The 26,761-nt window shown below is 50.2% G+C and overlaps 1 protein-coding gene across 1 annotated transcript in view; it reads right to left on the reverse strand.

The window, feature by feature from the left end:
• ZC3H3 (zinc finger CCCH-type containing 3) overlaps window positions 1-26,761 on the reverse strand; it is a 179,759-nt gene that overhangs the window by 24,752 nt on the left and 128,246 nt on the right. The window contains exons 6-9 of the mRNA XM_074145314.1: window positions 19,529-19,610; window positions 16,573-16,728; window positions 13,111-13,180; window positions 7,020-7,151 (exon numbers count right to left, since the gene is read on the reverse strand). Coding sequence (XP_074001415.1) covers window positions 7,020-7,151; window positions 13,111-13,180; window positions 16,573-16,728; window positions 19,529-19,610 — 440 coding nt within the window. The remainder of the gene's footprint in view (window positions 1-7,019; window positions 7,152-13,110; window positions 13,181-16,572; window positions 16,729-19,528; window positions 19,611-26,761) is intronic.

The following is a 26,761-nucleotide window of genomic DNA, read 5'->3' on the forward strand; positions in this document are numbered from 1 at the left end:
CTGCCACCAGCTCTCTCTGAATCAAAGGGGAGAGAAAATTGGGAGCAGTCATGATAGGATCATAGAATCACAGAATGGTTTGGGTTGGAAGGGACCTTCAAGATCATCTAGTCCAACCCCCGGCCCTGGGCAGGGACATCTCCCACCAGACCAGGTTGCTCCAAGCCCCATCCAACCCGGCCTTGAACACCTCCAGGGATGGGGCAGCCACAGCTTCTCTGGGCAACCTGGCCCAGGGTCTCACCACCCTCACAGAAAATAATTTTTTCCTGAGATCTCATCTAAATCATAAAAGGAATAAGATGGAGTTACGGCCAAGATAAAGAAAATTTGGGATGGCTCAAGGCTTAGCCTTCCCCGTATCCCTCCCTGCGCTAATACCGAAAAGAGAGGTTTTATAGTAATACTTCTTGCACTTCAAAGAGCCCCCTCTGGTAGCTGGGCATGGAGGAGCTTCTCAGTTTGATTAGAGAAACGCAAACGAGAAGAAGGAGTCGGCTAAGAAAAAGTCCCCGCGGTTGAATTTTCTACAGAAAAATCAAGCAGCTGCCACTGTGAAAAACACCAGACTCCGCCTGAGGGAGGAAAATGATTTTGCCCAAGGAAGTGACACTTCCTCGGGCTGAGTGTGTCAACCAGACCTGCCCCTGCCAGCATGAGCGTCGCAGATAATTTACGGGGATAAAACGAGGGGTAATGGCTTTCAGCCAAAAGAGGGGAGATTTAGACTAGTTCTAAGGAAGAAATGTTTTATGCTGAGGGTGGTGAGACCCTGGCCCAGGTTGCTCAGAGAGGTGGTGGATTCCCCATCCTTGGAAACATTCAATGTCAGGTTGGATGGGGTACTCTGAGTAACCCGGTCTAGTTGAAGATGTTCTTATTTATGGCAGGGGGTTGGACTAGATGGCCTTTAAAGATCCCTTCCCACCCAAACTATTCTATGTTTCTATAAAATCAGAGCTCCGGTGAAAGCCTGTTGGCCAAGCAACTCAGAAGCTCTGAAAAGACGGCTTTTAGGAGACCACCAGGTAGTCCCAGCGCATGTGAACCATGAGCATCCCTGCTGTGATGGCAAGTCTCCATGTCAAGCTTCATCAGCAGGGACGGGGTCGGTTGTGGTCCCCAGGAGCGATGGGTTGCCGGCAAATCAAGGAATCACGGAATTGTCAGAGTTGGAAGGGACCTCTAGAGATCACCTAGTCCAACTCCCCTGCTAAAGCAGGGTTGCCCAGAGCACATCACTCAGGACTGCATCCAGGCGGGTCTTGAAAATCTCCAGAGAAGGGGACTCCACGACCTCCCTGGGGAGCCTGTTCCAGGGCTCTGGCACCCTCACTGGAAAGAAGTTCTTCCTCATATTTGAATGGAACTTCCTATGTTCCAGCTTGTGCCCGTTGCCCCTCATCTGGAAACCACCGAAAAGAGTCGGGGTCCATCATCCTTCAACCCACCCTTTAGGTACTTGTAAACATAGATAAGGTCTCCCCTCAGCCTTCTCTTCTCCAGGCTAAAGAGTCCCAGCTCTTTGAGCCTTTCCTCATAAGGGAGATGCTCCAATCCCTTAATCATCTTTGTTGCCCTTCGCCGGACTCTCTCCAGTAGTTCCCTGTCTCTCTTGAACTGGGGCGCCCAGAACTGGATGCAGTATTCCAGTTGTGGCCTCACCAGTGCAGAGTAGAGGGGGATAATGACCCTCAACCTACTGGCCACACTCTTCCCTATGCAGCCCAGGATTCCATTGGCCCTCTTGGCAACAAGGGAAGAGAAGACCGGAGAAAGAAAGACCGGAGCACAGAGCTCCCGCTTCCCTGTGATTTATTCCAGTAACATCTCCCCGTGCGTTTTCACGGTAGTGTCGTTGTTTAATCTCACTGTGTCGTACGGTTTAACAGTCCCCACGGGGGAACAATTTACCCACAGGCTTGAAGGCAGCTGATGGAAACAATATGAAGATAGGTATTTAATGCAGCACGTTCGCTAATGTACACCAGGGGGAGAAAAGCTTATTTAAGACGAAACAATCTTACAGATGCAGCAGTTAGAAGGGTCCGGGCTGACTCGCTTGCCTTTGCTCTGACACGCTGCGAGGGCTGGAGGATGCCAGCACCAAACCCTGCCACAACCACGATTCACACAATCATACTACGGTTTGGGTTGGAAGGGACCTTCAAGTTCATCTAGTCCAACCTCCTGCCCTGGGCAGGGACACCTCCCACCAGACCAGGTTGCTCAAAGCCCCATCCAACCTGGCCTTGAACATCTCCAGGGATGGAGCATCCACAGCTTCTCTGGGCAACCTGGCCCAGTGTCTCACCACCCTCACAGCAAAGAATTTCTTCCTAATGGCTTCACTCGATGGTGCTACATCATCTCTTGTGCCCACCAGCCTCACCCTATCCTCTCCCAGTGAACCCATGCCCCAAACCAAGGTGCAGGCACGAGGACCCGTATGGGAGAAGGGACAGGGAACCAGAGAGGGGCTTTTACCGTAGAGCAGCTCTTCAAAACATCTTTGTAAAACCCTGAGGAGCACCTGCAAGAGGCCCCATTTCTCCCTCTCTTCCCACTTCCCCCTTCAGGCTTCCTCCAGTGCAGGTGACCAGCCCAGAGGGACCTGCCTCACCCAGCGTGACCATTTCATGGTGCTGCAGAAGGTCAGGAAACTCCAGGCAAGGTGGCAGGGAGATTTCTGTGGTGGGCATCGCTTCATGGTGTGCATCTCACCCAGCGTGACCATTTCATGGTGCTGGAGAAGGTCAGGGAGCTCCAGGCAAGGTGGCAGGGAGACTTCTGTGGTGGGCATCGCTTTGTGGTGGGCATCTCACCCAGCGTGACCATTTCATGGTGCCAGAGAAGGTCAGGAAACTCCAGGCAAGGTGGCAGGGAGATTTCCATGGTGGGCATCGCTTCATGGCTTTAGCTAAGACACTTATGGCGTTGTGTTTAGAGATGATTTGAGCCACAGAGCTATTTGGAGCCATATTTCACCGCCAGCTTCACCAAGCAGAACATGTAGGTCCCTCCATTCCCTTTAAGAAGCTGTAGGTCCATGTGCACAAGCACAGGGTGGAGAAACTTCCCAATCCATAACCAAGGAACCGGTGAGAGTGCTGGAAATCGTAGTTCTGGCTCTGCTACCAGGAGAAAGAATTAATAATGGGGGTAACATTCCCCCAGGATGTGGTCACGGTCTCATACAGGAGCCATCCCCTCTCCCCGAGGGTGGAGGGACCTTTACCCTCTACAGTCTACATTCCTGAAAAAGGGATTTGGGACCACAAATTAAAGCTTTCTCACTTAGAATAAGTTTCTGATGAAGCCGGAGCAGGCTGATCCGGGCACTGTTTGTGTGAAGAGCTCGCACGGTTGGAGTTACAGCCCACGGGATGGGTCAAAGGCCAATCAACTCGGCCTGAGCATCCTGCAAGACATCTAGGAAGTACTTAAGAGGCGACGCTGCCAACGACACATCATAAATTATGGATCATAATGGACATTTTTGATGAAGGTCTGATAAAACTCAGAAATCGTGCGAAGCACAGGGAGGAAAACACACCGGGGAGCAGAGCCCAGCGTGCCAAACCCCGGCACAGAAGGATCAAAATTCCTAATTACCGACCATCCTCGTTGGAGTTTATCCCCTGAGGAGGCCACGCCGGTGTCGCACAACTTCCCCGTCCGTGCCCTTCGCGGTTCCTACCGCAGGCAGACGGCTCTCGACATTCCTCGGACAGGGAAAGGCAGAACGAGAGAAGATTTACTCCCACCCTAAATTATTCAAAAGAAAAGGGACTGCGCATCTTTAACAAGCCATCGTTTTATGAAGCAAGGTTAACATTTTCACTTGATTCAGTAGAATATTATAAACTCTCCGGGGTCCATTTGAGGACTTTCTACTTTGAGCAAAGGAACGGACTCAGCACTTTTTATATTATTTAGAGAATAAAATTAACCCTTAATGGCCCAAGCTGGTATTTCTCCTCCCCAGTTAAATATGGCCCGCTCAGCAATTTCTCCCCATATATAATTACAGGCTGCTATCCATCATCTGTAGGAGAATGCTTTTCTGACACTCTAAAAGTGACACGGTAAGCACTTTTACTAATAGAATAAATATTCTAAATATCTCTTTTATATTTTCATTTAAATTGGAATATTTTAAAAATAATTGTAGGGACCCTGCCTGCGTGGCCGGCGCTGGGCTGGAGGGAGGCGGCAGGATGCCCATGTTTTCCTTCAGAGGAAATGTTTATCCTGCACGGAAGTCCCCTCCACGCGCTGCCACAAAAAGTAATTAGGCACAGACTAATTTATTAGTGCTTCCCTTCGCTCCCGCTGATGTCCTGCTTTCCTTAAAGCTCTCACTTTGGGCTTTTTCTCCCCCCTTCCTTTCGCCTGGTTTTTGCTCTGTAGCAGTTTCTCCTGGGGAAAGCTTGGAGAAGGCACCATCCGACGTTGTGGTTTGGGTTCTGGGACAGGCTGGTGGCTTTGCACGATGACGCCACGATGATGGGTGCTGAGCACCTACGGCTTCACCTGTTGGGTTGTACCTCACCCAACCAGAGCTACAGGGATGGAGAAAAGCGAGAAGAGCCCTTTGGAGATCCAGCTCAGAGCAGCACGTGGATCCAAGCATCCGACTGCTCATCCCAGCAACTTCCCTGGGTGAAAAGCAGCCAAAATGATGAGGGAATTAGAAATCTCCAGGAGCAGCGAGTCTAAGCAAAACCGTGCTTAGGCAGACACTTATTCACGCATTCTCTATTAAATGCAATAAAATAATATCGTTCCATAGGCCCCGCTGGGGTGAATTTGGGATGGTGCCCTGCGATCTGGCAGACTCGAGGCACACAAAATGATTGTTTCATTAGCGGCTCGTTTTTTTCAGCCAAAGAGACAATCTAGAGCTTTGCTTGCAAAGTTCCCCTCGTGTTTTCAAGGTGGTACCTGGAGTCTCCAGCTCAAGGAGGAGGCTTTCACCGTCTACTCCTGTTTGTTTGCTGTCGGCTTGTGGAAGCGGCTGAAACAAGCCAGGACGCTGATGTGATGTTTTCTTCCATATCAAACAAACCCTACAGGCCACCAGCCAAGAAGCAGACGGAGAGAAGAGGCTGGTTCCCATCCTCCAGTTGGGTTCACAGAGATGGGCCAATGTTGTAGAGCAAATCACAGAATCATCGAATGGTTTAAGTGGGAAGGGACCTTTAAAGGCCATCTAGTCCAATCCCCTGCCATGAACAAGGACATCTTCAACTACACCAGGTTGCTCAAAGCCCCGTCCTACCTCACCTGGAATGTTTCCAGTGATGGGGCATCGATCACCTCTCTGAGCAACCTGGGCCAATGTCTCACCACCCTCACAGCAAAGAATTTCTTCCTGAGATCTCATCTAAATCTCTCTTCCAGTTTTAAACCATTACCCCTTCTCCTACCACTCCAGGCCCTATTAAAAAGTCTCTCTCCATCTTTCTCATAAGCCCCCTTCAGGGACTGGAAGGGGCTCTAAGGTCTCCCTGGAGCCTTCTCTTCTCCAGGCTGAACCCCCCCAACACTCTCAGCCTGTCCTCCCAGCAGACGGGCTCCAGCCCTCCCAGCATCTCCATGGCCTCCTCTGGCCCCGCTCTAACAGGCCCATGTCCTTCTGATGGTGGTGGTCCCAGAGCTGGAGGCAGCACTGCAGGGGGGTCTCCCCAGAGCGGAGCAGAGGGACAGAATCCCCCCTCCTTGCCCTGCTGGCACAATGGTCAAAGGATAAGCATGGTCAAAGGAGGAGCAGGAGTTCCATGGCATAACCCACCCCAGAAGAGAAAAGCCTGGCAGCTCTACAGCTGCAGCAGTAAAGCATCATCTCCATAAATCTCAGAATCCGCCTTTGCTTTATTCAAACCTCGTGGTAAATTGACCGGCTGCCCCTTCTGGATTAGGACTTCTTGGGGACTCTTGATGTGACAGCGTCGCTGCTCCCGCAAGTTTGAGACGGCAGCTGGAGAAACCAAACGAAGGTGGCCCACTTCTTGTTCACGGGACCCAAAAGAAAACCACATGGTCTACTAACGGAAGAGTTGTTCACACAAAGAGGCAAAAATATTATTAAACTAATGGAAAAGAGCGAAAAGGAGTCAGATAGGACGGTCGCTTCGATTCCCAGGAGAACACCAGCACAGCCAACCCTCTCCCTTAGCCACTAAGCAAGGAAAGGTGACAATTCCATCACTTACAAAGAAGGGGGGAGCCACAAGATGTTGGATAAACCCCACAATTTCATTTTTTTCCATGTAACAGCTCTAAAATTCCTTTGGAAACCAGCAAGTGGCAGCCGGCTCCAGGCCCAACTCGAGGAAAGTTGCTCTCTCTCAAGCTCTGCGTGTTACAAGCTCATGGACGATGTTGCAAGTCTACCCAGGGTGCACATAAAGTCCATGTAGGACTTCAATGCATTGATCTAAGCCAGAGGGACTCCCAGGACCTGGAGGTGGGCTCCGTGAAGCCCCCAGGTAGATATCTGAGCACAGTTTGAGGCTGGGTGAGGAAGGATGGTCCTGCTGCTAAGACTGAGACACAAGATCTAAGTTTTAACCCATCACGGAGCCAGCGTGCAAAATAAACATTAATATCTGTGGTTTTCTATGTAAAACAGGGACTCAAAAGCCTTTTCCTTCACTTCTCATCTATTTAACTGAGCAATTTTCAGGGCAGGTGGTATCGGCTCGGGCACCGGACTCTGGGAACGTGGACAGAGCCTTCCCCAGGAGGCTCTTCCCAGGGAAACACCAGCAGAACGTTTCCGAGCTGCAGCTTTTAATTTGTTTCCTAATATTTTTTTCCTGTAAGAGACAGTCAACCCACTTTGCCCATCACCCTTTGGAAAGGCACAGGACTGCTGTTCATCACACATCCAGGTGTTCAGCAGCTTCCAGCTCTACGGCTCCCTTCGGTGCCGTAGCTGGGGTGAAAAATAGCTTGTGGCTTCGGCAAAGGCGCATCCACCCCAGGACCCCCAGAGCCGGTCCCCTCTTTACCTTTTCTCCCATGGGGCAATAGCCTTTGAGGAAATCCTGGCATATTTCTGCCTTCCTGGACACGTAGACGTGGCTGTACGGGCAGTTGCTGTTGCTGCAGATCCCCTTCAAGAAGTAGGAGCACACCGGCATCTGCAAGGACAGAGGATGAGAAACCCGTTAGTGGTTCCCCCCCGCCTCGACTCATGATTAGGAACCGTTCCAACACCCAGAACTGAAATAAAACCGTGACACGCATAAAATAAATATATGCCTTTTGCCAGCCACTGATCCCAGAGGTATTTTTAGTTCTTCTATTGGTCTCCTGCAACGCAGCTCCCGGACATTATGGGGTCCCAGTGTGTACATGCAGGAGGGGTGAATGTGCTGCCTTAGCATCCCTCAGGATGCTGGAGAGAGGGTGGAAAGCATGGAACTGCCACGGGGAAGGGATGGAGGAACCGTAATGAACTCTGTTATCGTGGGGGCTTCGCTGGCACAATGCACGTGGCAGGTTCATTTTCTGCCAACGCTCCCAACTAACCTTGAAGAGGAGAGAAGGGGAGGCTGCTCCCCGGGATCCTCGCGCGCAAAAGGCACTAAGTTGAGGGATGCTCCAGGAGGGAGGGAAAGGATGAGGAGAGCCCAGGCTCAAGGGATGCTCCAGGAGGGATACCCCAGGAGGGAGGGAAAGGAGAAAGAGACCAGGCTTGAGGAATGCTCCGGGAGGGAGGGAAAGGAGCTGAGCCCGGGCTTGAAGGATGCTCCAGGAGGGAGGGAAAGGCAGGAGGAGAGCCCGGGTTCAAGGGATGCTCCAGGAGAGATGCTCCAGGAAGGAGGGAAAGAAGAAGGAGAACCTGGGCTCGAAGGATGCTCCAGGAGGGAGGGAAAGGAGGAGAAGAGCCCAGACTCAAGGGATGCTCCAGGAGGAAGAGAAAGAGGAGGAGAGCCTGGGTGCAAGGGATGTTCCAGGGGGGATGTCCCAGGAGGGAGGGAAAAGATGAGGAGAGCCCAGACTCAAGGGATGCTCCAGGAGAGAGGGAAAGAAGGAGGAGAGCCTGGGCTCCTGCCATGAGCAGGTCGAGGATGAGAGAGGTCGGATACACAGAGCAAAGTCCCATTCCCACACTCCCCACTCCCAAGCTTTAGCAGCACGACAGCCGACAGGGAAAAGTGAACGAGCAAGGATCCTCATCGTCCTCAAACCACAAACTTCACCTTCTGCCAGCTGTTATAATTAAAAACAAATTACCAGCCTGCTGCGATATTTCAGCGTCCTTAACTCACCGGCTACCGCGGGCAACTTCCCGACCCGACTAAGCAGCTGCCGACGGGAACGTGCGCTTCCCGAAGCCGCCGCGACGATCCGGCTCCTCCTGCTCAATCCCTGGCCGTTCTCCTACACGCCGAATTTCCTTACTGCTCAGAGCAGCTATCGATCCCTCCGTTCACCCGGTAGCATCTCGGTCCCGCCGGTTCGAGCATCCCCAAACTAATATTTACAATTCTCTAATAACCAGCGCCGAGGCTATCGGGAAAAATCCCTCTCCCTGAAGGGCACATTAGGGTTTTAACTAAATTGGCTCACTTGAGGCAAAGCGAGAAATAAGAGAGAAGGAGGGGGAAGCGGAGAGGAAAGAAAACAAAGGGTGCTTTAAAAGAGAAGAGTTTATTTTTAATTGTCTTTTAACTGCAGACATTAACATAAAGGACAGGGCTCTGGGGCTATCTTTTTTTGGTGGTGGTGGTGTGACCGTAAATGATTCCCTTAATGTAGTTTTTGATATAGAGCCCAAATTAGCTCTAATAAAAAGGGATAATAAAGGCAGCTCTTCGACAAAAATAAACTCCTCCTAGCTGTCAAGGCTGAGCCATTATCAAGAGGAAGCAGCACTCTCATTTCAATTAACCTTGTTTGCACCCCACTACGTCCACACAAATAACAATAACATTAATTCAAGGCACTGGTGCGGTGCGTCCGTATTAGACAGCTTTGACTATGTACAGGCTTTGGAGCCAGCAGCTAATGAACCCGAAACTCAACGTGAATTTCCAAATTGCTCACAACAGAGTTTTGAAGCTCTATTAGGGAGAAAAATGCTGATTCTTTTCGAGTTCCTCAAGGGGAAAAGCTGTTGTAGCAGCAGCGGGGCGGCTGCCCGAGTCCTAGCCTCTCGCTAACCTTCACTCAAAAACCCATTCATTCAGATTTACTGGTTTCTCTCAGTCACTGGGACGCGCTGGTGGCTCTGCCCTGTGGTGGAGAAATGCCCAGCACAGCGCTTCTACGGATGCTCTTCCACCCAGGGCTCTGTCCTGTATCCCCTGCAGAGCAGAATTCCCTGGATGCCAGTTTTCCCGCTCCCCCAGGCTCCTTTTTCCATTGCCAGAGGGATAATTTGGGCTTTGAAAGCATCTGCAAAGCATTGTGCCCATCTGGAGGAACCCTCTGTCCCGGCAAGCATCCTCAGCTTGGAGCAAGGGTTTTGCTGCTTAGGATGGGGAGAAGCTCCCCACTGCTTTTCCCAGAGAAAAAAGAGGGATTGTCCCCATTTTCTAGTGGGGAAACTGAGGCACAGGATCACTCCAAGGTTGAGCAAGAGTTTCATCCTCAAACTAATAGCTAAGCACCCCCCAAGATTTGGTCCTTCTCCTCCTGGACGGGGCATGTGGCTCTATCCTTGGTGACTCCCCACCAAGGTGAGACATGATGATAACGTGAAGCTCCTCCAAGGAGGAATTTGTGGGGTGTCCCCCCACCCCATAACCACAAAGTGAAATCAAGAGTCATTTAAGGGGGCATCAGCAAATCTGGCAACCCCCAAATCACTGCATCATCATTAAACACAGGAAGAAAATAATTCGACGCGTTAAAACCCCAACTCAAATCGCCAGAAACAAGCTGCCCCCCCCAATCCCTCATCCGAGAAGCTCCAAAAAACCCCACGAGCGGGGGGAAAAACCTCTGCCTTCCTTTGCCGAGCGGCTTCACCTGCCTTTCTCCGCCGCTGATAAATGAGGCGAACGCCACCTTTGGTAGTAATCACCCGGGTTAAGAGGGAGCTACGGGCGTTGAAAAGCGAAGTCGCCTCTCGCTTTGGGTAGCAGCATCCCCGCAGCTATAAATCACCCTCAAACAGGCTTGAACTCCGCCAAGGAGGTTGTTTCTCTTCCAGCCCGCGCTGACGACAAGGTGGCGAGCGGAGACCTCTGAACCGGGACCCCCCCCTGCCCCGGGGCGCCTAATTCTGCACAAAATAATCCTCCTTTCCCCGCCGAGCGCGATGTGCGTGGCCAGAAAACACAGCATTTGTTTCTAAGGCACGTAAGAGAGCTGGCACCCGCCTGCTTCGTTTGTGGGCTTGTTAATTTAATGACTCAGCTTGGGTTTAGATGATGCTTCGGTAGCGGCCAACTGCTAAGGAAGGAGTTGAGATGGGCAGAGGCCACCCGTGCCCCGTGGGAACCCTTCCCAGGGACCCTGTCCCCAAAACGAGGGTGGCAAATCAGCTCTTCTGCAGGAGACTTCAGCACGGCCACCCCTTTTAATTCAGCTTTACGTCAATATTATCATTATCCTCCCCCAATTCCTAACTGGAAAAGCGCTGCTATGGGGGACAGGTTGAGTTTGCCACACCACCAGCCAGTGGTCCCCATTTATCCCCCCAAAACAGAGCCCAGGAGCCAAAAGCTTGAGGTTCTGGTTGAGGTACCAAGAAACATCGGTGTTTCTGGAAGGGAAACTGAGGCCACATCTCCACCAGCAAATTAAACATGCCGAGGAATATTCCCAGGTACCAAACCCATCCACATCCAGCCATCGCATCCTTTGGTGGACACGGCTGCGGCCAAACCGCCGACCACAACAGCTCCTTGGCCACCTCTAACTCCCAAGTCTCCCCCAGGTTTTTGCCCTGGGACCAAACCCAAGCTCCAGCATCTGCTGAAATACCATTTAACACACCAGTACAGATGTAAACCAACAGTCCTGGACGTTGAATATCAATCCTTCAGCTCAGAGGCACAGGCAGCGGGTTCCGTGCTGCTGTTAGGACTTGCAAATCACTTATTCGGGTGAAAAGAAGGCTCTGCCCCCACGTCCACCCCAAATCTGCATTAATTACAACAATTCTGGATACACCATCAGCCGGTGCCTTTGCAAAGCTTTCTTCTTTCTTGGCTTCTTTATTTCTGAAGTCTAACTGTAAGTTATAGGAAGGCAAAAAAAAAAAAAACCCAAACCAGCCGTCTTCCCTTCTATCAATTCTCATTCCCATCCCTCCTTTGACACGCCACGAGTCAGGGAGTACAGCTGTCCCCAGTCTATCTTCTCTATTTTATATACTCGTGATTAAGTGACTCTGAAGAGAGATACATGTAAAAAACATATGGCGCTTTGTGTCTCGTTCAGAGCGACTCTGCTCACCGCCAGGATAACTTATGAGCTCCCCGCTGACAACGAACGTGCCTGAGGCAAACGGAGGGAAAGGGGAGACGAGAAAACTGCCTGCCCAAAGGCAACGGGTGGTGGAAAAGATCCTGTCCCAGACGCTGATGAGACGCGACATCCCACGGGTTAAATCCCTTACAGGTCAGTAATTGCACTGTAATTACCTACATGATGCTGTGGACGGGGAACGGAGGACGGTGATGCTCGAAGGGAACAGGGAGAGGAAGGTGCTGTGAGGACAATTCACAGGGCACGGGTTAAATAACCAAAGCTCGAGTAATTAAAAGCAGCGTTTCCAGATCCAGCACGGCTTGGGTGAGCTCCGGTCCCCCCCTGTGCCCCAGGCACAGCTGTGAAAGCTTTGACAAAGCTGCCTTCGACAAATGACACACCAGAAATACAGCCAAGCGGGGGGGCGCAGCCTCATCGAGCGACACCATGAAGGACTGAGCCTCAAGGGCTTCTCCGGGAAAACCGGTCCTCGATCGCATCCCGCTTCCTGGCATCTCCATCCCGACAGCGGAGCCTTGACACCGGTCACAAAGCTCTCCCCACGCAGCGACACCGCGTCGCTTGGCGTCTAAAAACCCCGGTGGGATTAACCTCACTGCTGGCGTTTGGGTGATCCTTCGTCTGTAACGGAGAAATGATCCTCCAAATCCATCCACCAAAGCTGAAACGTAAATACGTGCTCGAAGCACATCCCAGCTCAGCGAAGGACCCGCAGCTACGCTTAACCTTCATCAACGTCGCCTCGGCTTCAACGCTTGAGGTCTCCAAAGCTACGTCTGACCGGAGATCCCAGCCACCGAACGGAGGTTAATCTGCTAAATCGTCAACTGATAATCGCTAGACGAAAACCTAATTATTTTTCCGCCTCGCTCCGTGTAATAAAACCATGCAGCCCCAAATACATCAAGAAGGTTGAAAACGAGGATGAACTCAAAAGCCATTCTGCCGGCCGGTTTCACTGCCCGGCTTTTTAGAAAGGTTAATTTATACCTCCAAGCTCTTCTATGTTGTAACATCCTCCTCCTCCGACCCCAGCGTGGGGTGATTTAGAGGGAAGGGCGACCTTACAGAGGTAGTTACAGATTAGATGCAACTCAACTCTACTTCCATGCTCTTTCTCTCCAACCCCAGGAGTTTAAGCACTCCTTAAACCAACAGATGTTACCCAACGCAGCCCCCAGGTGCTCCAAATTCCAACCCACTGCTTAACGTGTTCATCTACCGATTCACTGTACCGTTGAAGAGACACACTTTGCTCTCACAACTCCATCATAGAATTGTCTAGGTTGGAAGCGACCTTCAAGATCATCAAGTCCAACCATCAACCCAACACTGACAAACCCACCGCTAACCCATGTTCCTCAGCACCACATCTGCCCGGCTTTTCAATACCTCCAGGGATGGTGACTCCACCACTTCCCTGGGCAGCCTCTTCCAAGGCTTGACAACCCTTTTGGTGAAGAAATTTTTCCAAATATCCATCCCAAATCTCCCCTGGCTCAACTTGAGGCTGTTTTCTGAAGAGCTTGGCAAGAAAACTACAGACAAACTCTGTTGAAAGCGCTCAATGAGGTAGAGCTCCCTACAACCACCAGTGTAGGGCTGCTTGCTCATAGAGCTGCACCGTGCTCCTTGGGAAGCCATACAGACCTTGTCTTTGGACACCTTGTGGGAAAAGGAACAGGTCCCATCCGTCTTCTTGCACGTGCCACGGAGAAACCTGTAGATACACCAGAAGGAGAAGGTTGAGCATGAGGTGGGTCACAAAACACGTGGCTTTAAAGACCAAGCATCTGTCTTGCCCCATTACCACATTTGCCCCAAGGCCAAAAATTGCTGTTAAAGTCCATTTTATGCCCTAAATTGGTACAGGTCCTTCTCATTAGAAGAGCAGTTGAAGTTTCCTGATAGATTTTGTTCTTTTATCGTATTTGGCTGCTCATTAGTATGCAGAGCAAGGCCCGTAACATGAGGTTCAGAGATGATGCTCCCAGAAGGAGAAAGGTCCTTCCTAGACCCCTGATTACACCAGATGCTGCATGAAGCACCAGGAGGACCTCAGGGTGTGAGTGGCCAACAACCAGGAGGAGCAGAGACAGGCACACAACAGAAACCAAGATCCCAAAGCACGTGAGGATCTAGAAGGTACCAGGGTACCAAGGTACCAGGCAGCAGATTAATAAAATACATGTATTATTATTGGAAGAGAGGGTCTGAATCCCCCAAAACCAGACTCCAGGGGTACGTGTTCTGAGTTGCATAACCTTGCAGGAAGGTTCTGGAGCACAGAATATGCTCCCAGCTTTATTTATAAATTTAGAGCTGAGGATGGAGAGATTCATTAACAATAAAATAGAATTCAGAGTGGTTTGAACAGAGTATAAATGAGAACATATAGATGTGAAAACCAGCTGGCTGAGGGCAACTGGGTGCGCAGATGATTGCGATCACAGCACAGCTACGTGCAGCTCCTCAAGACACCCAGACCTGGACAATAAAGGACACCTTAAACCAAAAGCAGAGCAAGAAAATTAAGAGATGATAACAGAAAGCTAAAGAACAGAATTGGAGCTAGAAGGTACCCAGGTGAGGAGACACAAGGCCGGGAGTAAATCATTGTTGTCCTCTGGTGATTCATGGAAATGGGGCAGGATGGAGACTCAAAAGGCCTCAAGGACCAGCAATTCCTAAAGTGTGCAAGAAGCACGGCCCAAAACCAGATTTGGTCACCAACATAAGAAGAACCAAGGATTCAAAGTGAGGACTCAGTGGCCGACATCCCTTGTCTTCTGTGTCACCAGAAGTAATCCTGACCAGATGCCTTGGACACACGTGCCTCAGTGCTCAAGAAGATGTTATGGGAGAATGTGTCCTTGTGGCCAAGAAGGCCAATGGCATCCTGGGGGGCATCAGGAAGAGTGTGACCAGCAGGTGGAGGGAGGTCATCCTGCCCCTCTGCTCTGCCCTGGAGCACTGGGTCCTGTTCTGGGCTCCCCAGTTCCAGAAGGACAGGGAACTGCTGGAGAGGGTCCAGCAAAGGGCTACAAAGATGATGAGGGGCCTGGAGCATCTCTCTTAGGAGGAAAGGCTGAGGGACTTGGGGCTTTTTAGTCTGGAGAAGAGAAGGCTGAGGGGGGATCTGATCAATGCTTATAAATACTTGAAGGGTGGGTGTGAGGAGGATGGGGCCAGTCTTTTTTCAGTGGTGCCCAGTGACAGGACAAGACAAAATGGGCACAAACTTGAATGTAAGAAGTTCCACCTAAAAATGAGGAGGAAGTTCTTTCCTGTGAGGGTGGCAGAGCCCTGGAAGAGGCTGCCCAGGGAGGTGGTGGAGTCTCCATCTCTGGAGACATTCAAAATCCGCCTGGACACGTTCCTGTGCAACCTGCTCTGGGTGGACCTGCTCTGGCAGGGGGTTGGACTGGATGATCCCCAGAGGTCCCTTCCAACCCCATATCATTCTGTGATTCTGTGAGAATGAGTGAGTGAAATTGGTTAAAAAATAAATAAATCACCTTTCTCCCTCCTATATGGTCTCCCATCGAGCTTTGCGCAACCTCCAAATGATTTCTAGCCCAGCAGCAATGTCACTGAGAAATTACTCAAGGAGTTCATCAGTGGAGTTGGCTTTTCTACACTTTTTAAACGACTAATAATATAGTTTAATCAACTGTTGGGCAGGTATAACGAGCTGGAAACATGAATCAGTTCTCCCGTAATAAATTATCACAGCTCCGTGGCGTCACAGGCTGGAGGATGAAAACCTGTTGCACGGATCCGAGGAGATCTGAGAAACGCTGCTCGGAAGAAATCACCCGGTGCGTGGTCAGGGAGGACTCTCGAGTCCCTCAGCTCAGATCTGCATCCAATATTACCCAGGAGCCACAAAATCATTCAAGTGAGACGGTTTCTTTGGGGAATGGCGAAAATTTTTAGCCTTAAAATCTCACCTGGAAACTCCGATGGCATCCTCAACCTGACAGCACCAAGTAAACGACTAAGGACTATTATTCCGATTCTATTTAAGACATGTTGATTTGATTTTATTACTAATTCTTAAAACACTACTCCGATTTTTAATTTTTTTTTAGAGCTTCTGCATTACGATATGGAAAGTCACTTATTAGACATAAATGTCCTGGTGCTGGTATTCACCTCCAAAATGTGAAATAAGTATTTCTGTAATCCTAAAAGACTGTGCAGAACAACCCAAATCTGCGTATTTAACTTGGAGGTAGGTTGTGCATTGGCATTAACAGGTGTAAAATGCTGTATAAATGTACAGAAAAAAATACCTGAAGAGATTAAATAGACCACAGTTCTCCAGTCTGGGAAGTTTGGGCAGAGAGGGGAGGATTATCGAGTTATAAATGGTGCCTAGAAAGTGATCAGGGAATGGTTATTCCATCCTTCTCATGAACCACCAGTGAGGAGGGACCAGTTGTGGAAGCACTTTTAATGCAATCCTCAATCCAGTTGTGCAACCCATTGCCATAAATATCATTTACTAAAGGAAAAACTAAATAAATTCACCAGAAGAAGAGAACTGCTGGCCATTACATGATGATGGCTTGGTGGCATCCTCTAGGAGTTGAAAACCCAATGCTACCAGGCTGCAGGGCTTCAATGCCAGAAACTGAGAGGTCCCAGTCAGGAGAAAGAGCCCTTCTCTATGTGTCCTCCTCCTGTAGATACCTGCCAACCCAATGGTGTTGGGTAGGCCCTGGGCCTGAGCCAGAACAGCTGGTTCTCATGGTCTTACATAGAACCATCTATGTTGGAAGCGACCTTCAAGATCATCGAGTCCAACCATCAACCCAACACTGACAAACCCACCGCTAACCCATGTTCCTCAGCACCACATCTGCCCGGCTTTTCAATACCTCCAGGGATGGTGACTCCACCACTTCCCTGGGCAGCTTCTTCCAGAGCTTGATAACCCTTTTGGTGGAGAAATTTTTCCTAATATCCATCCTAAACCTCCCCTGGCGCAATCTCCACTATTGGGTTGTTTCCCTGAGGAATATCCCATGAGCAAGCACCAAAGCCAACCAATGGCCCAGTCTACTGCGATGAGCCAAATTATGGGGATGCTGTGTCCATCCATACCTGGTGCAGACGGCCACCTTCTCCGGATCATGGATGTAGGGGCAGCTCTCCCCACGATTACACTTGCCAAAGCGGTTGTAGTACATACAATATTCCTTCTTCTTCTTCTTCTGCTTGGCTTGACGAATGATGGCCAAACTTCGCTGAACCGCACGGCTAGAAGGAGAAAGACAGATAAGGTCAGGTTAACATCTCCAACACAATAGTGACGTAGAGGAGAAAGGTCAATAGCACCTGAAATCACAGAGAAGCCCAAGTTTCACTTTGATGAGATAGTGAGATACTCAAACAGTTAGTTCTGGGCCATAAGCTCTTAGGTCTTTTTTATTCTTGGTCAACTTTACCCTTAATCTTTAAAAATCTGCAAGAAGAGGCCAATCTCCCAGGAAACACCTGCATTTGGTACAGAATTAACCCCAGGACAGGTTGTGGCCTACTGCCCGGAAAGCATCTCTGGGGCAGAAGACAACTCTGGGGAACAGGAGTCAGCCAGGTGTCCTTGCGGTGGTGACACCAACCACGCCATAGGCCGTGTGAGCAGGAATGCAGCCAGGAGGATGAGGGAGGGGATCTATCTCCTCTGTTTGGCACTTGCAAGACCACAGCTGGGGATTGGGTCCAGTTTGGGGCTCCCAGTACAACACAGACAGTGACGGATGGCAGTGCATCCAGTGGAGGCCACTGAGATGGTTGGGGCTGGAGCACAGGACACCTGGGCAGAGGCCACGGGCTGATTTGCTCAGAAAGGAGAAGGCCAAGGGGGATCTTATCGTCCTCTGTAACTTCTTAATGGGATGGTGTAGAGAAGTTGGAACCAGACCTTCTCAGAGAGATATGAGACAATCTGGGGAAGGAGGAAGGACAGAGCTCCCCAGAGATCCCTTCCCACCTCCATGACGGTGATTCTCTCCTATGATTTTACGAGCCTGGAGAGACCTTCCTGCAGTTTTAGGGAACACGGTGAGGGAGAAAACATCCTGTCCCATACTGGGCTTGTCCAACACAGGATCCAACTTAGAGGGCACTTGAGCACGTGTCCCTGCCAGCTGGCCTGCAGCACTCCCCAGTACCATTCAAGGTCTTCAAGTGGGCACCTGCTTATGGACCTCAATGAATGAGGGGCCTACGTGACAGCCAGATAACACCCAACATCAGAAAATCTTGCTATTAATTGCCTGGTACCACTAAAAGCAACTTAAGGATATCAAAAGTTGCTTAGAACGTGTTTTCTATAAGCTTCCAGCTGAGGAGGTAATTACCCAGCAGCTACAGAGATGTATGGGATGAGGAAGAAGAGGGGAAGTGCTGAGATCTGGGTGAACGCAATCCCATGGAGGGCACTTTTGAGGTCTCCGAGCAGATAATTAGATGGTAGGGCACGGTCAACTCAAGTTTGCAGAGGACACAGTGCTCTGGATGGGGCAAACAAAGCCCTTGGTTCTCTGGGTAGTTGTATGCATTGCTTCCTTAGAGACTAAGAGTAAATATTTATATATAAAATTACTTTAAGATATGTATAATACATAAATATCATATAACATTTACAGATTTCCACAGTCTTGGTCCTCCTGGTGCGAGAACCACAGGTCTAAGGATCACAGCACCGTTGCCCAAGATAAATACTCGCTCGAGGAAACTATTTTAGGGGAAAATGCACATTTTTACCTCTATAATCATTGATTGTCTGCAGTTCTCGAGCTACAACGCAATGAGAAAAGGACAACTTCATGCAGCCAAAAGGCTGAATGCAAAAGCCACATTTCAGCAGTGGAAACGCCACCACCTCTTTCATCATAAATGGTCTGAGGGGGACACCAAATTCCACCACAAATTGCTTCTTGGTACTTGAGGTGCTTCCAAGGCCAACGCATGGCAAGCCTTTTAAAAAGAGATTATTTTTTTGCTAAAATTATGATATTGAATAAAGGCTCGTCCATAGCCAACACCTTGGCTACTTGTGGGACCTGGCCAGGCCACCAGCACCTTGACCTGCACAGAAAGCTGGACTCTGGCACTAATTAACTCTGATGGCACATTTTAAATTAGTTGATATTAGTGGTAGGAGATGATAAAACACAGCCAGAATCCGGCACGATGTCTGTAAACTGACATCTGGAACAGACACACTTCGGGAATAAATTTTAGTCTGCTACAATTAAGAGGGACTTGTCTGCAAACGCTCATACTTAAGGACACGATGATATGTGGCACATCTGGAGCATGAGGAAAAAAAAAAAAAAGAAGCCAAGGAGAAAGCTGGCAGGGCTCTAAACAGCAGCAACGTGCCGTCATTCTCCCATACTTGGGGCTTTCCAGTTGCTATGTTACTGGTTCCCAGTTTGCGGGTGGGAGAGCGAGAAGGAAAACCTGCAGGTTTGCTGGGTTAAATTGGGATTGGGCTTGTGATCTGAGGGAAAAAACCCAAAATACCCCTTGAGAACGATATGGTTGATTTAAAAAGGGACTTTCTGAGCAGGATTTGGCATTCTTTGATCGCAGGAAGGAGTTGTAATCCATTAATAATCTTTGAAACCCTTTCTAAGCAGAAACCACGGGTTTCTGCCCAGAGAAGCTGTGGCTGCCCCATCCCTGGGGGATGGTGCCTGGTGAGAGCTGGTGAGAGCACCATCCCTGGTGAGAGCTGCCCCATCCCTGGAGATGTTCAAGGCCAGGTTGGACAGGGCTTTGAGCAACCTGGTCTGGTGGGAGGTGTCCCTACCCGTGGTAGGGGGGTTGGAACTCTATGATCTTTAAGGTCCCATCCAACCCAAACCATTCTATGATTCTGCTGAGCTTAGAAACACTTTGGAGCAAAGGATGGGAGAAAAGCAGCAGCCAGAGCTTCACCGATCAAGGAGCCGGTCAAATATCTGCGTCTCAAGCTGCTGACACCTTCCTGAGCATAAATCTCAGGAACCAGAGGGGGAGCACATCATTCCTTCCCGCACACACAGACCTGGCGATGTATCGGCTCGTCGCTGATCTGTTCAGGCCGCTGGATGGAGAGAAGCCAGGACTGGGCATACAATGCAACCTTGCTGTTGGAGAAAAAAAACCAAAAACATAGATAATTTGCTCAGAATCATATAATTTTGCAGGAATTCACACAGTCATGCGGTCATTAGGTCCACAAAAATGATCCCAGGGGCTGGAGCCCCTCTGCTGGGAGGACAGGCTGAGAGAGTTGGGGGGGTTCAGCCTGGAGAAGAGAAGGCTCCAGGGAGACCTTAGAGCCCCTTCCAGTCCCTAAAGGGGCTACAGGAAAGCTGGGGAGGGACTCTTGATCAGGGAGGGGAGCCATAGGACGAGGGGGAAGGGTTTGACACTGAAAGAGGGGAGATTCAGATGAGATGTGGGGAAGAAATTCTTCCCCCTGAGGGTGGTGAGAGCCTGGCCCAGGTTGCCCAGAGAAGCTGTGGCTGCCCCATCCCTGGAGGGGTTCAAGACCAGGTTGGAGGGGGCTTGGAGCAACCTGGTCTGGTGGGAGGTGTCCCTGCTCACGGCACAGGCTTGGACTCGATGGTCTTTAAGGTTCCTTCCAACCCAAACCATTCTGTGATTCTATTATTTTATCGCTAACCCAAAGGAAGCAGCTCCCAAAGCCAGGATGGGTGAGGATGCTCTTTACAGACCTCCACGTTGCCGGCACCTCCAGAGCAGCCACGGCATGAGGTCTCCTTGCCAGCTCCAAACACAGTGGGGACCTTCCCCCTTGGCCCCCAAAACTTGCCAAAACCCCCTCTCCGGGCAACTCAATCCAGCAAATTTCCACGCTTGGCTTGGCTGTTCCCCTCCGCCGGCCGGGGAAGCCCATCGCCTGCCTCCGATAGGCGCAGGCAACGGAATTAAATCATCCTTGACCGAGGTAGGAAAAAGGAAAAAAAAAGAAAAAAAAAAAAAGACTTGAAAATAAAGTTTTCCAGGTGGTAGGAGAAGGGCTCAGTCACTCACCTGCCAGCCCGGGCGTGTTGGGGAGTGAGCGAGTGGAATTTGATAGCGCGGCAGAGCGTTGTCCCCGCGCGCGAGCTGTCACTCGGGCTGGCGGCGTCGGCGAAGACCCATCTGTTCCCTCCGCAAATAAAAAAACGCCGGCACAAGCGGCACATGCCTGTCCATCAGAGGCAGCGAGCGCCGCGCAACCCACCGGCAAACACATTCGAGCTTGCCTCAAGCTCGCTCGACCTCGACCGGTATCAACTGGGTGTTTGAGGTGCCTCAAACAGTTTTTTTTGCCCTTTTTTTTTAGGCATTTTTTTTTTCTGGCTTCTTCCTCACGGCAGAGCCGCCTCGCTACTAGTTTTCAGCCCTAAAATAAATGCGCATCAACTTCGGGTCGCTCCGAAGATGCGGCAGAGCATCTCTTAGCGAGGAAGATGGGTTAAGAGGCCACCGCGCTCAAGCAAGGTTGACCTCCCAACTGATGCAGGCAGAAAGACCCAAATTAAAGTCCCAGCATTAAGGGTAGGGATAGAGCATCCCTCGCCCCTCTGCAATTATGTTTAATGGTCCTTAAAGCAAGCTCAGCAGGACGGGCCATACCAGAAGCCGGCTCCCCAGGGCAGCAGACAATCACTCTAAATATTTAATTCCCAGGCATAAAAGTGGACTCTTCGAGGACGAACACGCTCCCGTGCTCCTGTGCCATCCTTTTACTTAAAGCAGCCTGACAACCGCGTCTTGGCCCGAAAAGAGGAATCACTAAAGAAATAAATAGATAAGTGAATAAATAAAGGGTGCAACAGCTTCATGCCGTTGGTTTTTAATTTATACCTAGCAAAAAATACATCCATGGCATAACACTTGGGTGTTTTTTGCCCAGGTTTGATCTTCTGGCAAGAAGTCATGGTATTATACGTGGACAGGTGATGCACATCTCCTGGCAGGCATCTCCTGGAGGCAATTTAACCACCCGAGAGCCAGTCCCATCCATGACAAAACCCGGGTGAGATGCCTCCATCCAGCCCCCCAATCGGGTCTGGCAAAGCATCAGACTGGCAGCTGGTAAAGAAACCCCTCGTCGATGCTTTCCCACCATCTAATTCCTCATCCCGAGAGCAAATCCTCTCCCAACTATTAGAAAAACCACCTAAATATTTACCCAGGAGGAGGCAGCCCCGTAACGCGGCTGGTTAAGAAGTTCCGTAATTATGCATTTTGCCATCAGTTGGGATTTAGGGAGGAAACTCAGGCTCCGGCGCGATGGTATTTTTAGAAGCTTTTGCATCATGCAAAAAAAAAGTTTAAATACAAGCAAGGCTCTGCGAGCATCAAAGCAGCAAGGGAGGAGATGCAGGAGAGCGGGTTCGATGTCTCAGACCTTTAAGGAGGTCCAAGAAGCCCAAATTTTGATTTTTAGAGTGGTTACCAACTCAGGATGCCCAGTGAGAGCCTCTGCCAAGAGATTTGCCTTCATAAATACAAAGCATCTGATATTTTGCAGACAATATCTGTACTATCAAAGTAACCCACGCAGTGTGAAACCGGGGCCGAGCAAAAGACACCGGCAAACTGGGTAAGGGTTAAATTCCAAAATTAGGAGCTGAAATTTGCCGCTGTCTGGATTAAATTAAACAAACAAACAAAAAAAAAGAAGCCAAAATGATGCCCCCAGGGCTTGACTCTGATCCCTGGGAGTCTCGTTTGGTCCAGACATAACACGCTTTTATTCTTGCAGGACAGATGCCAGTCCCAAATCTGTCCCGGTTTGTCTCTCCAGTCGCTCTCCAACCCGGGGAGAGCATCGGCATCGGGACGCAGCGGCGCTGTCGGATCGGGAGAGCACATCCCAGATTCCCCCCCTTTCCCTCTGCATCGCCACAAGTTCCTCGCTGCGGAGATGGAAATAAGCGGCGCGGCGAGTTCCACACACACACACACACACACACACACCCCCCCGTGCACGCTCAAAGGTAGCGGGAACAACACGGGGAGAAGGCAAAAAAAAAAAAAAAGCCGGGAAAAAATACAAGCTGCCGGAGAGAGCATCAAGAACTGCACATTAAGGGCTTTTTAACTGATTACACACAGCACGGCGGCGTCAGGCTTGATATTTTATACCCCGCGTAAGGGACAGGTGTTTTTCCCCTCTCGGCTTTTTGCTTTTCTCCTTTCCTTCTTAATGATTCAGTCGGGTTGAAGCGCATCATCTGTAAGGAAATACGCGGCCCGCGCGATACGGGGTTTGTTTCTCTTAATGCATCATCCCCAACCTGACACCGGCGGCTCCGGGTGTTATCAAGCGCGAGCGGCGAGAAGTGATTGTTGTACCTCAAGCCAGCCGTGAGCCTCGGCGCGTCTCTCCGGAGGGAGCGGGAGCTGTCATGTTCATTAAATGCATGATTACAGCTATGATTAATAGCGGGGGGCTACAGCCTAAACTCCTGGTTTGTTGGGTTTTTTTATTCCCCTGCTCCTCGGAAGGAATCCGCAGCCGAGCGGGTCCCAGGGTGTTTTCCCCAGCATTCGCCTCCCGCTCAAAATTCCATCTTTTGATGGAAAAAGGGGAAAAGGGCACAATTTATCGCCGTCGAAGGCTCAGTGACCACGAAATATATTTAAAACGAGCAGGTCGGATGCTGCACCCCTCCACCAACACCCATACATTAATTAGGACCTTTTTTTTCCCCCTTAACCCCAAAACACATCTCAGGGCTTGAGGGGTCCCTCACCTCCAACCCGGTCCTTCTTCTCCGGGGAATGGTTGGCAGAGATTGTCCCTTCCCATGGCAGAGGGATTGGAACTCGATGATCTTTAAGGTCACTTCCAACCCCAACCATTCTATGATTCTATGATTTGCCCAGGAATCGCACTCGGGAACAACATTCCGCGCTTTCCAGGATGCTGGGACAGGGCGCAGGATGCTCCCATCCAGCCACCAACATCTCTGACTCAGCTCCCCCTCGCCCAAGGGCTTGCGATGCCAAAAGGACGCTCGAAATTTTCCTTCACGTTAAAAATCAGCTGCAAACCCTGCACGGAGGGAGCGCGGTTAATTATTACCTGCTTAATTATTTAGGGAGGACTTTTATTGCTCCTAGGGCACAGCCCCAGGACCAGGACCTCATCACGTGGAAAGGTCTGTTGGTGCATCTTATCTAGTAAATTATTTTTTATACGGTGGAAAAGCTGTAGAAAATTGAAATATTCTTAAAAAATAAAAGGTAGAAGCTGAAGAGTTGGGATGCGCGGGGGCCAAGGGATGGCCAAGAGGGCGAGAGCATCGTGTCAGGGTGACGGTCGACGCCAGCCACGCACGTCACCCTCCTTGGGGACAGAGGAAACCGCCGAGTCCATTGAAGCAGACTTCAACTGTCCCAAATCAAGGATAATTTATGGAAATCTCCCACAGTGCGGGGTGGGGTGGGGGGGCGGGAAACAACCAGGGCTTTGCCCAAGCGACCGCGGCCGGCAGACGATCGGCTCCGCCACCCGATGCTCCGACTCGGGGATGACTGTAACGGGGTCATCCCAGCTTCCCGTTATTTTTTTGCTCATCAAGGGGATGGGGTTTGCCGTGAGCCGCCCTTGCTTCTACTCAGCCAGTTTCCACACGACCTTGAGACCCAGGAAAAGGCTTCCCTGAACCACGCCGGCTCCTTTAATAAGTCCCATTATCACCCCGCTTCGCCCGCCGCGGCGCAGGCAGCCTACTTCGGAAACAGCCGAGCGATTCATTTTGCGAGGCTTCTCCTTCGCTTTCTTGCTGAACAAAAAGTTTTGAGGCTGGCACTTGGGGAAATTTATTTCTTTAATTATTATTCATTTAAGTGGGTTCCACTGTTTCCGATGATCAGCACTAGCAGCTGCTGGGGGTAATTTATTTTACTCACCGGACAGCAGAAGCCCTCACTCTCTAGAAGGTAACAGCAAAACAAGGGATGAGCTGCCGCTACACGAGTGCAGATTTTTGCCCCCTCCTGTCTGGTTGCACCCCAGCTCCAACAGGAACATGGGTGTCCCTGGGTCAGGCGGTCATCAGCATTTTATTAGTGAAGAAACCTCAATTAATGAAGCATGCTCCGGGTTTGATGCTGTTGTACGAGCAGATGCTTGCAAGGAGCCTGGAGAGGTTGCTGCAGAGCATCTCCCAAGCTCTGCAAGCTCTGGTCTACACCAGTGCTGGATCTAGTGGTGCTTCTCAAGGAGACCAGGTCCCTGTCCACCAGAACCTGCAGTCCAAGAGTTGAAGGACTGAGCTCAAAAGGGACCAAGGGATTGAGTAATCCCAAAACCAAGCAACTGAGATGGAAGGGGCCAAGGGATTCCACAATCCCAAAACCAAGAGATTAAACGCAAAAGGGACCAAGAGATTGAACGATCCCAAACCCAAGGGATTGAGCTCAAAAGGGGTAAGAGATTGATTAATCCCAAAACCAAGGGATTGAGATTGAAGGGGCCAAGGGATTGAGTGATCTCAAAGACAAGGGATTAAACTCAAAAGGGACCAAGGGATTGAGTAATCCACAAACCAAGGGACTGACCTCAAAAAGGGCCAAGGGACCAAGTAATCCCAAAGTCAAAGGATTGAGACTGAAAGGGCCATGGAATTGAGCACAAAAGGGGTAAGGGATTGAGCAATCCCAAAAACATGGGACTGAGCTCAAAGGTGCCAAAGGATTGAGCTCAAGAGGAGTAAGGGACTGAGCAATCCCAAAACCAAAGGATTCAGATTGAAGGGGCAAAGGGATTCCGTAATCCCCAAAACAAAATATTAAATTTAAAAGGGGCCAAGGGCCCCTTTTTGAGGGTCCAAAATTCTGATTGAGCGATCCCAAAACCAAGAGATTGAGCTCAAAAGGGGCCAAGGGGTTAAACTCAAAAAGGACCAAGGAACTGAGCGATCCCAAAACAAAGGGATTGAGCTCAAAAGTGCTAAAAAACTAAGTAATCCCCAAAACACGGGATTGAGATTGAAGGGGTCAAGGGATTCTATAAATCCCAAAGACAAGGCACTGAGACTGAAGGGGCAATGGAGTTGAGCTCAAGAGGGATAAGAGATTGAGTAATCCCCAAACCAAGAGATTGAACTCAAAAGGGACCAAGGGATTGAGTGATCCCAAAATGACGGGACTGAGCTAAAGAGGGATAAAACATTGAGCAACCCCAAAGACAAGGGATTGAGATTGAAGGGGCCAAGGGACTGAGTGATCCCAAAACCAAGGGATTGAGATTAAAGGGGCCAAAGGACTAGGCAATCCCAAAACCAAGAGACTGAGCTCAAGAGGAGCAAGAGATTGAGCAATCCCAAAACCAAAGGACTGAGCTCAAAGGGCCCAAAGGGAGCTCAAGAGGGTTAAGGGATTGAGCAATCCCAAAGACATGGGATTGAGCATGAAAGGGCCAAGGGATTCCACAATCCCAAAGACAAGGCATTGAGCTCCAAAGGGGCCAAGGGATTAAACTCAAAAGGGGTAAGGGATTGAGCAATCCCAAAACCAAGGAATTTAGCTCAAAGGAGCTGAGCACAAGCGTACCCCAGCACAAGCGACTCCAAAATCAGCTGAAATCTAAGGAAAGCAACACTCCCGTTTTCGCTGTTCTCACACTTTGGTATGTTGGGTTGGTCTCTCCTCCACCAACTTCTTCCTTACCCTTCCACCACTCGGTCCCAACGTGTTCAAGGTGTCCAGTCTTAAATCTTCCCCTTCTTTTTTTAAAAAGCCAAGCGGCTCGGAGGAGAGAGCATCGTCCACACAAGCCGATGGTGGTGCTGAGCACTTTATCATCCTTGCAAAGGCGGAGAGCACGTTTCTGCAGCGCTCAGCACTTCTAAAATTAGTTGGTAAACAAGGAGCCGAGAGTGCACTTTCTTCCAACACATGGCTCCCCGCACCGGGGTTATCGTCTCCTCCTCCTTTTGCCGAGTGTAGAGTTCTCCCACCACATCTGAAATCGCGTTCAGGAGCATCACGTCGTCAGCATGGTGCAGCGGAGAAGCTCCCATCTTTGGTCTCCCCAGCTGTGCACTAAGATGCTGTAGGTGCATGTGGAGAAACTCAGGCAGGAGGGGATGTTACGCAGCAGGATGGAGACAGGGAGTGTGTTTAGATGCAGGGAAAGACCCTCCAACTCTGGAAGGTTGAACTCAACCACGTGTTTAGAAATAATTTGCTCCTCTGCGGCCAGAGCCACCATCACAGCTATAATGGGAGACACATATCAGAAGTTCAGGAGAACTTCAAGCTCCTC

Source organism: Numenius arquata, chromosome 3 (assembly GCF_964106895.1).
Source record: "Numenius arquata chromosome 3, bNumArq3.hap1.1, whole genome shotgun sequence".
Classification (NCBI taxonomy): Eukaryota; Metazoa; Chordata; class Aves; order Charadriiformes; family Scolopacidae; genus Numenius; species Numenius arquata.